Genomic DNA, 13184 nt, shown 5'->3' with positions numbered 1-13184 from the left:
GTGTTGGTGTCCCCGGGAGGATGTTACAGGAACCCATCGTGTCAAATCCTCACTCCCCTCCCAGATAAAGCCAATTAACATTTCAGGTTGTCTTCTCCTAACTGAAAGCAGCATATGGAAACATGCTGCTTTAAAACCATTTCAGGTTGAACAAACAGCTTAAACCTCCATTAAAATAAAGTTAAAATAATTCTGTTAGTAAAATATTTATGTTGGGCTCCTGTGGCCAACCCTGGACTGCTGAACTTGGCAGGCTCTCCCCTTCCCTCCAGATCCAACACCAAGTGATAGAACCTCCTCCCCACCTCCACTCGCTGGCTTTTTGATAGTTCAGGGGTTTACAAAGATATTTGTAGACAAAATGCAAAAGATTTTAAGTGCAGCGCTTGGGGGAAAGCGCAGGTCTTGGCAGGCTGTTGAGTATGGCACGTATAACCCAAGAGAGGAGTCATTTTTGCATCCATCAATCCAGACCGTGATACAGAGAGTAACACAAGATAATTTTAGGTGCAAAGGGAGCACAAAAGATACAGCTCTTACCTCCGCAAGAAAAGATGAGCCAGGGTCAAGGAGGCTCCTCTAAGGAGGGTGAGAGGCTGCTCAGCCTTTGGGGGCACGACGCTGCCAATGTGCTTCCCTCCACCAGAATTCAGCCCTCGACGTTTCGCGCCGCTGGCACCGGCTCAGCACCTTTATCTCCCCCTCTCCATCCTCAGGGGTTCATTCCGCCAAAGATCACAGTTCCGGGCGACACGATCGTCCTAATCACAGTTTAACCTTTTTCAAGTTTCTTTTTTAAGGTGACATCATCTTGGCAAGAGGGGACATAAAGAAAAGCTGTCTGTAGAATGGACTTGCCTTATAAGGGCCGCATCAAAAATAAAAGCTTGTATAACCAAGGGAAAGCTGGAGCAAAAACAGGGCTGGGAGCTCCAGGAAGAGCCTGTGAGCTCCTTGGGGTATCTCCCTTGGTCACACAAGGTACCACATTTTCTGTTTCAATGCCATTAAAGAAGGGCAGGAATAAAGCTTCCTTGGGAATGGATGGGTCAAGTCCCCCAAAACTTGGATGCCAAGTTTCCTTGCACATCCAGGCAAGAATGAAGGCAGCCATGGAGAGATGTACCTTCCTGCTGGTGTCTGGCATCCACCTGGAGATCCAGGGAAAAGGGACACAGTGTTTTACCTCAATGGCAGTATGTTAGACTGAGAGATTGTTTGGAAGGATACAATGGAAAAATGGTACTAATGCAACTAACGAAGGATTTTCTCTGCTGGGTTGTGCCAGTTGGCATCCTGACAGGAAAAGACACAAACACATTGCAGAAGAACCCCCCCAAGCATCTTTACTCAAAGAAATTACATCTGTATCTAATTCACAGGAAAATAACATACTTTATGTGAAAACACTGTCCACTGTTCCACTGCCAAGCCAAGACACACATCCCATTCTCTGTCCTTCAGTTACATACAGAAATTCCCCCGAGTATCCAGATGTTCCCAATGCTGACTTTCATGCTTAACTTCATTTGGAGCCACTGTCTTCACAGTTTAGGGAAGCATCCCCTGAATTTTCCTGATTTGGGCAGAGCATGAGGGCAGTGAGCAGTTCCCCGTCTCTCTGTTCCGATTTCAGGAAGTTCCCTGAGGACAAACCCTTACCTCCACCATTTTGCATTCAACCTCATGTATTTCAGAGCAAGGGCAGCCTGTTTTCTTTCCTTACCCTCACAGAACTGTGTATTTTTCTCACATTTCTGGTTTAAAAGGAGAAGCTAATGTGATCAAACTTGATTTCAATTACAATATTCAACCACGACTAAGTCATCTGAGACTCTTACCAAGCCAGGACCAACACATGTTCCTTCAGATTTTAGGAAAACAATTTCTTCTGATGATTTATATAATCTCTTAAGAATCCACATTTGATTGTAGCTGAAAACATGACACCCATCACCCCAGGTGGAGGGAGAACACTGTGGTTTGGGTTTTGCAAAAATCTAAGCTGAAGGCGGTTTGGATCTTATTTCATCTAATCTGAACAGCTGAGATGATCAGGGTGGGGACGTGTGGGTGAGGAGATAAATATTCCTCCTATGAAGTCGGTGCCTGAATGATAAACACTCTTATGATGGATGTCCATAAAATGAGATGAGACATCAAGGAAGAGCTGTGAAGGTCTGTGACTGGTTGTTTCCAGGGGTGGGGATGGAGCAGCAGAACCACCCGAGTGCTTCTGGTCCAGTCTGGAGAGGGGAAGCTGTGATGGGTCCAGGGTGCTGCTCAGTGGGTTTTCATCACGAGCTCTTCCAGCGCCCTCTCCCTCTGATTCCCACAAAGCAAAAGAACTTCTTTGATTTCATTTTGCTGGAAACCCATATCGTTAAACTGAGCCAAGAGATGCAAGAATTCAGCCGCCTGGAGGAAGAAGGAAGAAAGGGGAATGATGTTATCATGGATGGATCCATCGTGGGATTGCAGCAGAAGCAGTGCTGTGGGACAAGGCTGCAGCCAGACGCCCTGGCTGGGTTGTGTCACCGCCAAAGGGCACCACAACAGCAGCCCGAGGACACACATACCCCTGGTAGCATTTCAACTTCTTAAATAAGAAATATTTAATATTAAAGTCAGCCTCCAGCTTCACTTATTCCTTATAAAGTTTGCATCAATTCCATGCAGTGTTTGCATTATAAAGAGAGCAGGGAGATGCAGTGAGCACAAGCTGGAATTCATTTGTCCTGCTTCCCTCCTTGCTCAGGCTGGGCCCCAGTGCCATGACATCACCCAGAGCCGTATCCTCAATAAATAAACCTTCCCTGACACCGAGACCTGGGCAGCCCCTGCTGTCACTGCCTAACGAGCAATACTATGGGCCGTTGGCATCCCAGCAAACACTGTCAGCCCAGACTCCAAGCAGTTCCACCTCTCCAGGCTCTTCATTACCCAGGAGGAGACTGATGATGGAGACCAATGCCCAGTGTGTCACCACAGTTTTTCTCCCTGGAGGGGAGCTGGGAGAGAGGGAGCAAGAGCAGGTGTTGGTGGGCTTGGGATGGGATTCCCTGCACAGTGGGTGAACGAGCATTGTGCTGCACAACGGGGTGAGAGGATGGATGGAAAAGGGGATTGAGCAGGTGTCCTTTCCCAGAGGGTCCTTATGGGGGTCCCGCTGGTGGCAAGGCAGTGGGTCTGACCCCCATGAGGGGCAGTGGAAGTGGAGGGAAGGGTATAGCCCGCTGGAAAAGCGAGCCCGGAGGACACAGCACAAAGGGCTGGGTTGTGCCATCCCACTCTGACCTTTTTCTCTGAGTACTGGAACATTTCCATGGCCTCCTCCACCTGCCCTTCCTCGTAGCCCTGCTTCAGCAGCCGGTCACAGGCACCCAGGTAGCTCAGGAACTGCAGAGGAAGACAACCAGGTTAATCCAGCCTTGCTGGCACAGAGAGTGAGGGCAAACAGGACCATCTTGACACCAACCAGGGATACACCATGGGGAGTACATCAGCAACACCATCTTGCTGTTTCCCATCTGATGCTCAGCCGGGGTGGTCTGTCTGTCCACGATTCCCAGTGGGAGATGACAACATCTTGGTCCCTCTCACCCTCCCAGGGTGGGAATGGGAACAAGGCAGAGGGAGGATGAGGAGCAAACCAAACATCTGAACCTCTGAGATACAGAGCAGTGGCCTCCAAGCTGTGGGTGAGGCAGAGCCTGTCCCGGTGGGATGTCCACCCTCAGCCAACCCCACATCCCTTTGATGCTCCGGGGTTCAGGCACCCCTGGGTTTGCTCCAGGGTCCGAGCGCAAAACCTACCCCAGGGGAGACCCGTGTGCTGCCATTACTGAAAGTAAACAGTTATTTTTGGCTTTCCTCGTTGTTCTTGGAGTGCTGACAGCACAATTCCCAGCAGCATCTTTTAAATACCGCGAGAATCACTCACTGTCCAAAAACATATGGGACAGACAATGATAAATGAGCTATACAATAGCAGGGGGAATAAAAACATCCCACGGGTCTCCCCAGAGCTGTGCCATCTTCATCCAAGGAGAAACTGATTCATATCTTCCCCAGATCCACCAGTGCACAGACCTCCACCCTCCCCAGCACCACCCTAGCCAAGGGGAAGGACTCAGTAAAAGACCACAAAACACATGAAAAAGGCAAAAAAGTCCCTCAAATGTTGAGCTGATCTAGTTTGGCTGAACAGCAGAGTAAGGATTTTTAGAAATGTCAGCCTTAAGGAGCAGCTCAGTAACTCAGGGAGGAGACAGTCACTGGTCATTGGCATTCCTAACCTGATTTTATTTTCCTCGTTACCTGACCAATGACAACCCCAACTCATTGCTGTACTTTCTTGCTCTGTTGTGGTAGGAATAGCTGCTCACTCACGGCACAACACAGACAGTCCTGGCAGCCTGGTCAAGCCCAGCATGAAATCGGTGCCATTGTCAACTCAATGGTTTTTATAATTTTCTTCTCAAGAAGAAGTTTTTTAACACTGTTGCCCTGTGCCTACAGCTGCCTGGGGAGATGAGTGCTGAGCAGCTGCAGCCTCTGTCATGTCTCAGCTCACAGGTACATCGAGGGCTCCATGGATCGAGGATGCATTTTGAATTGATCAATGATCATTGAGCAAAATGCAATGCTGCATTTTTGGTTGAGCCCTTGGCCATAACATGATGAACCTCTGGCATGTTGGGGTAACTAACCCTGCTTGAGCCTTTCAGAAAAGTTCTTCTGCCAAAACTCAGAAGGGATCGCCTCTTTAAGGCCACAAACTTGCCTTCTCTACCAAGGTGGGCTTTGCCAGTTTTGAGTTGACACTGCAAAGAAGTTGAACAATTTTTGTCTACCATCTGGTACTACAATCAATCCTCAGAGTTGAAGTTGTTGTCATCACACACTGAAACCCTGCATGACACAGCAAGCAATGAAGAGCACCCACAGCTCTTCTTTTAACTTCAGTTGGAACATATTTTGCAGGAAAGTTTAGCCTAATTTGGTAGTTTTGTACTTGTAAGAGATGCACAAAAGGTCAGGCTTTACATTTTATCTTGGCTGCATTGGGCATAAATGGGAAAGATAGAATCTGCTGGTGAAGCAGGCACAGGATATAAGGCAGATCTTGTATTTTGGTGCAGGAATCTCTTCTCCAAGGGAATGGGAGTCCCAGTGTTTATACAGAAGGGAGCAGGCTGTACCCACTTCCATCCTTAAAAAGATGCACTGTCTCTTCATTTTGAAGCCAAAGACACCCTCTCACGGCTCTGTGCAAAGAATGTGGGCTGGGCTCTGTCCATCTCCCTCTGCCTGGATGAAACCTCCATGAATTGAGGACACAATCTTCCCTTCCCACCTCGGCTCTCCTGAAACACCAGCGAGGTCTGGGGGGGCTGGTCCAGCTGGGGTGACTCAGGAGGGAGCTGGGAGCTGCAGGATGACTCAGGCACAGAGCAGCTTCGTGCGCCGACCAGGCGGGTGGGAGCTGGCCCACGCAGCACAGGCAGCTCCCAGGGGAATGGGAAGGAGACTGGCACCCGGCACAGGCTGCTTGGCACTGTGCCTGCTCATGCCTCTGCCAGGATCTGCTCCTGCTCTCTGGCATGACAGCTTCATGGACATCCCTCTTGATGAGTTTCAATTAAGCCCCTTCTCTCTCTGCAAGAGTTACTTGGGTAATTTAGCCCTAAAATCCTCTGCTGGGATGAACAGGTCCAGTCCCAAGCTTGCCAAGGGAGTCAGAGCCAGCAGCATCCCTCATGTCATGGATGCTCCAAGGCCCCCTTGGACCATTGTGGGATTCATCTGCACAAGCAGAGACCTCAGGAATGGGGACGCAGCACTGCAGGCAAGGATGTACTCAGACACCAGGGGTAGGAAGAGTCTGTATGTTAAATGTTTTCAATAAATTCCAGGTTATTATAGAGGGTTCCTGAGGAAAAAAGTTCTGGGACCCCCTTGCAATGGATTCTCTGCTTGCTGCAAGACAGGAAAGTTGTGTTTTGGAGAGAGCCCAGTCAAATCTTTGAGGTATTCGTACAGTCCTGCTCTGACAGGATAAACCATGGTAATCATCACACAAATCCAACAGCTGGGAAAAAATGATGTGCAAAAAGTTTCCATGTATGGGGGCAAAATTTGTACCTCAGAAGGACATGAAGCTCCACACAACAGATTGAACAGATAACGAAACCAGCCGTGATTACATGCTGAAAAGCTGAGGGCAACTCATTGCTATTTTATTACTGCAAAAGTCTGATCTCATGGAAAAGCCTGTTAGCTGTGGTCTGACAACAAAGTGGGAGAGCCAAGGCAATCAGAAATCCACCCCAAACAAGACAGCCATCCCTTTCTCCAGGAAAATCAAGTTTTCCTTTACCCAAGGTTTCCGGCGGTGCCGCGCCAGCTCCACCAACCTGACTTAAGCTTTGCCTTCCCGTCTTCTGGAGGGTGAGGATGGCTTTGTGCGTGGGGTAGCCCAGGGCTATGACGGGCTCGATGAGGTCTCGCTCCTCTTGGCTCAGAGCAGAAAGCAGGTCAGCCGAGGAATCCGGCTGAGATCTGAGGGAGCTGAGGGGTCTCCCAGGCGTGCAGGCAGGGGGGAGGCAGGTGTAGGGGCTGAGAGACTGCAAGGAAAAAACAGAAGAGGGTCTTATTGCTTCAGCTCATGGGATGATGTCAAACACTCAGGCTGAAGCAACGCTTTCGAACACCGGCAGTTACCTTGCTGTCTCCAGAAGAGGAAAATTCCTATACATGGAACATCCAACGGGCATCAAAGGAGACTGGATTTAATTAAATCCAGGCTCAGCTATAGATACAGATCAGATCAAAGAGTGCTCAGGCTGGGTGATGTACAAATACACACAGGCATTTAATCTTTCCTTAATTACCCCATGTCTAGTACAACTGCCTATAAATAACCTGGTCATTCATGTGTCCAATGGTTTTAATTGTAGGTTTTCAGTAATTCATCTCCTAAAATCTCTCAAGTAGCTGGATGAGATGTGATTTCTTAAAAAACATGGTGCAATTCAGATTCAAGGTGACAGAGTGATATTTACTCCATCCTGTCACATCCCTCTTTCACCAATGATTTGTATTTTTAGTAGGACTATGAAGTCCAAAGTTTCCTAGAAAAGACATGATGGCTGTAAAGGAGCATTTCCCTATAAACCTCACCTATATCTGTAAGAGGGGGGTAATAGAGAGAAAAGAGGGGAAAACCCCTGTTATTTCACTCTTTTTTTTTTTTTTAGTGTTTCAATTGATAATCAAATAAGACCCCGCTTGTTGGGAAAAACAGGGGTGTTTTGATTTGGACAGAGCAAGTAAACATGCACAACCTCAGAGGAAAAAAGAAACCCTGCCTTCACTTCTTATGAAAACTCATCAGTAATTTTTCATGGGTCCAGTGTTCCTGAAGTCCCGTTTTGAATCCATTTTGCTGCCCAGTCTCCGGCAAATGAGACCAATTCAACACCCTCCACCTCCCTCCTCTCTCAGCACCAAGCAAAGGCAGCAGCTCACCGGCACTGTGGGTTTGTGCCGCTTGATGGGTGGGATTGGTGCAGGTGTGGCAGGAGGAGTTGGCACCAAGGTCCCCAGCTGGGACACGTCCTGGGCTGGCCCGTACTTGACACTGCGGTTGGTGCCGGGACACTGTGGGAGCAGCCGTGGCACTGGGATCCCCCTGCCCCCCGTGGCAGCTCTGTTCAAAGGATGCACCAGAGCAGCCAGCTTCCTCCTGGCTGCCTCCAGCTCATTCTTCATGTTGTTAAATATCACCATGGATCTTCTCTGCTTGCTGGGGTCCGGGCTGGCTGGGCTGTGGACATTGTTCTCTGGTGAGGGCTCCAACAAGCAAGGTGATGTCTTTGGTCGGGTCTGGTAAAAGCTGAGACGTGAAGCCATGCTTCTCCCAGAGCTTCTCCTCCTGGAGAGGAGCTTTTCATCCTTGTCATTCTCCTCCAGGGAGGTCGAGGAGTACTCATCGTCCGAGCAGTCGCCCTCCTCCGAGTGCCAGGTCTCGCTCTCGGTGTCATGCCCGTAGGAGGTGTCGGCGGCGCTCATGCTGATGGAGCGCCGCACTGCCACGTCCCGAGCCCGGCCCCCGTAGCTGTCAGCAGGGTCCACCAGCAGCAGCCAGCACGGCGGGGCCGTGGGGACGACCTCGGAGGTGACCCGGTGTCGGCAGGTTTGCTGCTGAGAGGCCACCTCGACCCAGTACAGCACTTTCCTTTCCAGGGAGAAGTCGTGCTGTGGAAGAGCGAGAGGCAGTTGGTGAGGACACCTGAAACCAGACCACGTGGCACTGAGCAAACCATGCGCTTTGCGAGGCAGCTTAAGGGCTGCAGCCTTCCCATATCAGATCCTACTTCCCTGAGCATCAGGGCTGGCTGCAGGATTGGGCCGTGCCAGCCTCATCCCTACAGGGAATCCCCAAATTTACACTTGAAAAAAGTCCCTCTATAAAGTTATTACTATTGTGAGTTGTACCTACAATTCTTCTGAGAAGTGTTTTATACTTAGAGGTGGTTTTGTGTCACTTTGGCTGTTGTGGAAGGTGGGAGGGTGCAGACAGGGGATGTGGGCATCCTAATTTTAGGCAGCTGCAGAGAGGCACTGCATCCAGCCACAGGCTGCCCCCAGGGTGGTGGCAGAGTTTGTTTGTGGCTCTCATTAGTGGCACTTCAGGCACAGGGGCTCTGGACCCACCAAGGAGGGTGATGCCACCTCAGGCAGTGGCAGGACCAGCCATGGGAGTCTTTTGTGGCGCCAGGGGCTCGGCTGGTCCCCAAACAGAGTTGTCATTTCCACATAGTCTGTCTTAAAATATAAGCTTGTTTGTGACTGAAATCTGAGGATTTTCCTGGAACAAACAAGCCTTGCCTGTCCCAGAGCTCTCCAAACAAGGTCTCCTCTGGATGGGCAGGCAAGTACATTCACAGCCCAGGAATGCTGTTTTTACTGCTCCTGCCACTTGGGTCATCTGTGGACCCAAACCAGCCTCCCTAAGGAAAACACCCCCACGTCCCTCCAGAAGGATCAGCCTGAAGCAACAGCATAATCTTGCTTGGCCTTGGCGGGGAGCATCAATGCATCCCAACTAGGGAGAAACACGGGATACTTTATATACATATATATATAAATATTTATATATATATATAAATATATGTATATATATATGTAAAAATTTACATACATATATAAATTATGCATATGCTGTCAGTACAGGTAATATTGCCTGCTTATATCTGTTAAATTTATTGATATTTAATAAATATTATTAATAAATGAGACAGTGATAATTCCAAAGTAGAAGACAACCCCAGAGCAGAAGTTTGTCCTCCCATCCCGGAAAGACCCAAGCCTCCTGCTTGGACAGGATTTTTAAAAAGCAATCCCAAAACAACCCCTTCCTCACTTCCACATATCACAAATCATCCTCTCCTCCCAGTACTGCTGCAAACCAGTCAAGTAAGAGGAGATCAATTAGGATGTGCCCCTTCTCTCCTAAGAAAAGGAAAGCACCACTGACATCCCTCTGAGCATCCCCCAGCAGTGATCTGGGTGTGGACTCACCATGGTGCTCATGAGGATGTCGGTGCAGTCGGGGACCTCGATGTCCGGAGCGGTGATTAAGGGGATTTCTCCCCCTGAGTCCCCATCGAGGCTCAGGGCCATCCGGAAGGGAACTTCATCCAGGTAGCTCATCACTCCTGCCTGATTTCTTGCTGCTGGAGCAAGGGAGGAAACAGAACTGTAAAAGGTAGGACTAGCACCTCTCAAGTTGGGTGGAAGGAGAGGAAGATGAGCTTTTTCAAGAGCCAGCCAAGTAAAAACCACTGTGTGCATTGCCCAGATAGGTAAAATCTTATTTACTGACACTGGGAAGATTTGTCTGAACTAACCTTTGCTATTCTCAGCTTGAGCCAGCAGGACCTGACCAAGCTTACAGCTTTCTTTGGCAGAGATCCTGAGCATTTTTCTTCTCCACTTCCACCTCCATGCATGCCCTGCTACTTTCCATCCCTCCTGCCTCTCCCTCCCTCTGCTGCCCTTTGCATGATCCCTTCCCCAAGCTGGGGACACACTGAGCACTTTTTCCAGTTACAGAGGGAGAAACCACAGCCAAGGAGGACACCTTGCAGGTCTCCTCTCCCTGTGTAACCTGACAGAGCTCATGCACACAGCCACGTGCTGCTAAGCCATGACACGGAGCATCCCAAGGGAGGACATTCCCTCTGGCACCTCAGCAGCTTGTCAGGAGCCAGGCTGGGAGGCTGGTGCATGAGGCAAACCTAACAGTTAGGGGGATGTCAAACAAGCCATTTTAAGGCCAGATTAGCTTTTAGGAACCATCTACTCATTTTAAGTGTGGTGATGGTTTTAGAGCAGGACTGCAGAGAAGAGAAAAGTTTCTGATTAATTGGGAATGGTGGCATGGAAAATATTACTGCAACAGCGTCGCCATCAGCTCTCTGCAGATGTCTCAATTTAGTAAAAAGCCTCTACTGCTGCATGAAGCCTCGAGCTTCCCAGTGATGACAGCATGCAAAATTATTTCTTTTACAGATTATCAACTGCTAAGAGTTGGTGGCCAGTCTCCCCACGAGTCCTGGCACACACAGCCTGTGCCTGCTCATCCCAAAGTCCTCAGCAGTCATCCTCAGGACACACAGTAAATACTTGTGTGACACCCCATCCTCAGGATACACTGTAAATATGTGTGTGACATCCCTAAGTGCTTCTCCCAGTTATTTTTTTCCTTTTAAAACAGCTTTTTAGACAATGAGGATAAACACTCCACAAAAAAGGAAATATTCAGATGAATGTATACAAGGATGAAAAAACTGCATGTTTAATGCAAAAATAAGTCTATAAGGGGAAATGGGATTCAAAGTAGTTTCTTATGTTGGCAGAGGACTAAGAAATTGTTTCCAGACCACAAACAGACATGAGTGACACACACAATCACTCAGTGCAACTCAGCTGGTCATTATCAGAATGACAACAGGGTTGTCTCTCGCCTGCTTACGCCAGGAGCCTTTAATACCTCTGCCCAAGCAGAGCCCCTAACAAGCTTTGTGCTCCTGCACATGTCCTGCCACTAAGACATGACACAGGCAACGTGTGGGGAGCCCTCATGGAGCCAGACCATCTGCTCCAGCCTAAGAGGGCTCAGCCCAAGGGACAATCCACGTCAGCACAGACAAAGACAACACATGAAAAGACCTGCAGGCAAAACCACCTTTCCCAGCTTTCTGCAGCTCCAAGCACGGCCCCTGTGTGCAAGGCGGACAGACCCTCTCTGCAGCTTATGCTGTAGACTGGCTCTTCCCAAAATCTCTGTGTATAAGGTGCAAAGGAAAGTTGTGTCTCAACATCTGTCACCCAGAATGGCTTCACTTGGGTTCAAATGCCACTTTCAGGTATGAGGATGAAGAAAATATGAAGATGGTACCAGCTGTATTTCACTGCATAAATACTGTTCTCTAAGAAAGGCACCCACAAGTGTTAATTCCCAGTTTAGAAAACAAGAAGTCCTTTGGGGTGGGTGTGATGACAAGAAAACTGCTACTAGACAAGAATAAAAGATGGTCAGTCCTAAACACCAACTCACACCAGAAGGCAACTCCTAGAAGGTCTCTGAGCTTGTACCCCACACCAGCCCTGCCCACTTTCACATCACAGACACTGGCCAGTGCACAAACCAGCTCACATCAGGAAGAGGATGTGCCTTAACATGAGAAACCTGAACTGCAGCGGGACCAGTGGAGGAATAGGATGCAAAGGAGCCTTGGAAACACATAGCCAACCCCTGTCTTCTTCTGGACTATAGTAATTTTTTAAAACTTAAAGACAGTAGGAAATACTATACTTAGACAAATCTGACTCTTCAACATGAAGACAACAACTTTTAAGAATACTCTGTCTCCACGTATTTTATGAGTTGAGATTTTAAACATTCCTATCTTCCCCACTAAAGATATAAAACATTTTAATGCACACATTGCTAGACAAGAACAAATACACAAAACAAACCACAGAAAGTTTGAGGGATGGAAATATACCTAAAGGTAGATCATCCCCTGGCATTTTCAAGCCCTGTGTTTATCAATAAGATGAAGTTATCCTTACCGTCAGATGAACTCATGGAGCTCTCCTCGCAGGGCAGGGAGAACAGGGCTGCTGCTCCACTGCCTGCTTATCTACTGCTCAGCTCTTTAAATTCCTGCAGTGTCAGACAAGCAGCTGACTTGGACAGTTTTAAGATAATCGTAGCTTAAGTGGTTGGCCTGTCCCTCAGACGCACTGACGGGATAAGGAGCCTAATTGTTTAAGCAGAGCATCCTCCGGTCACTAAGCTTCCTGAACTGGAAGTGTCAGAGTTGTATTGTTTTTATGCAATTGTTTTTATTTTTATATTTAAACTTGTGCATTTTCATCAGGAAAGACTCCCCAGGATCTGACTCAGCCTTGGGTCTGGAGTACTGAGATGCTGGAATTGACAGGGGGGATGTATGGAGGAGGAAATCAGAACTCCACCTCCAAAGGACTTCCTGGTAATCTGTATTTTGGGGTGCTGCAGGTGAGCAAGAACTGCAAACTTCTGCACTCACAGTAATTCTATTAAAAACTACTAGTTTGTGTGCTCTTACTAACAGAAACCAGTGCAAAGCTTCAGCCAATAAACTATTAACATATCACATAAGGCCCAAGGGTGGAATTTAGGCCATGACGTCGCCTCCTCCATGGATGACGCGCTGTTGTGACGCCAAGAGGAAAAGCACTGGGGAGATTAACTCGATTCCCACACACTGGGGCTAAGCAAGAATCAGGTCTGCAGCTCTGGAAAGGTGTCACGACCATCTGCATAGCCCAGCAAAGCCCCAAATCCATATGGCCCGTCACTGTCACAAGCAAACTGTCCAGAACATGGACGGCTTTGACATCAGATGCCTCTGTCACCTTGTAGGAGGGAGAAGTTCCTTCACACAAACCTTTTCCCAGCAATTCTCTCCATGTTGGAGTTGTATTTGATGCCAAGTACTCAAACAAATCTCTCCCTCGGAGTAAAAGTGCTTCAAACGAAAAAAAAAAATATCCATTTTGCTCTATTTATTCTGTACAAAAAAAACAACTTACAAAATAGAGCTGTGTTTTGTAATCAAATA

General features: G+C 48.2%; 1 protein-coding gene across 3 annotated transcripts; it reads right to left on the bottom strand.

Annotated features, from left to right (window-relative positions):
• Positions 1-74: 74 nt before the first annotated feature.
• On the bottom strand, positions 75-13107 carry UBAP1L (ubiquitin associated protein 1 like). Of its 3 annotated transcripts, none has more exons than XM_027688098.1 (6): positions 13011-13107; positions 9589-9743; positions 7534-8262; positions 6420-6629; positions 3298-3399; positions 75-2418 (listed from the first exon to the last, which is right to left on the bottom strand). In XM_027688098.1, exons 2-6 carry the CDS (start codon positions 9718-9720, stop codon positions 2284-2286), a joined length of 1308 nt encoding a protein of 435 aa, XP_027543899.1. In that variant the 5' UTR covers positions 9721-9743; positions 13011-13107; the 3' UTR covers positions 75-2283. The 3 variants fall into 3 exon arrangements, with proteins under 3 accessions (XP_027543899.1, XP_027543897.1, XP_027543898.1); XM_027688096.1 differs by having other exon boundaries at positions 12148-13055; XM_027688097.1 differs by having other exon boundaries at positions 9589-9740; positions 12148-13055.
• Between the last annotated feature and the right edge of the window lie 77 nt (positions 13108-13184).

Source organism: Neopelma chrysocephalum, unplaced genomic scaffold (assembly GCF_003984885.1).
Source record: "Neopelma chrysocephalum unplaced genomic scaffold, ASM398488v2 Primary Assembly neopelma1_75, whole genome shotgun sequence".
Lineage (NCBI taxonomy): Eukaryota > Metazoa > Chordata > Aves > Passeriformes > Pipridae > Neopelma > Neopelma chrysocephalum.
Note: the sequence above shows the minus strand (reverse complement) of the source record. Positions and strands in the feature narration are given on the sequence as shown.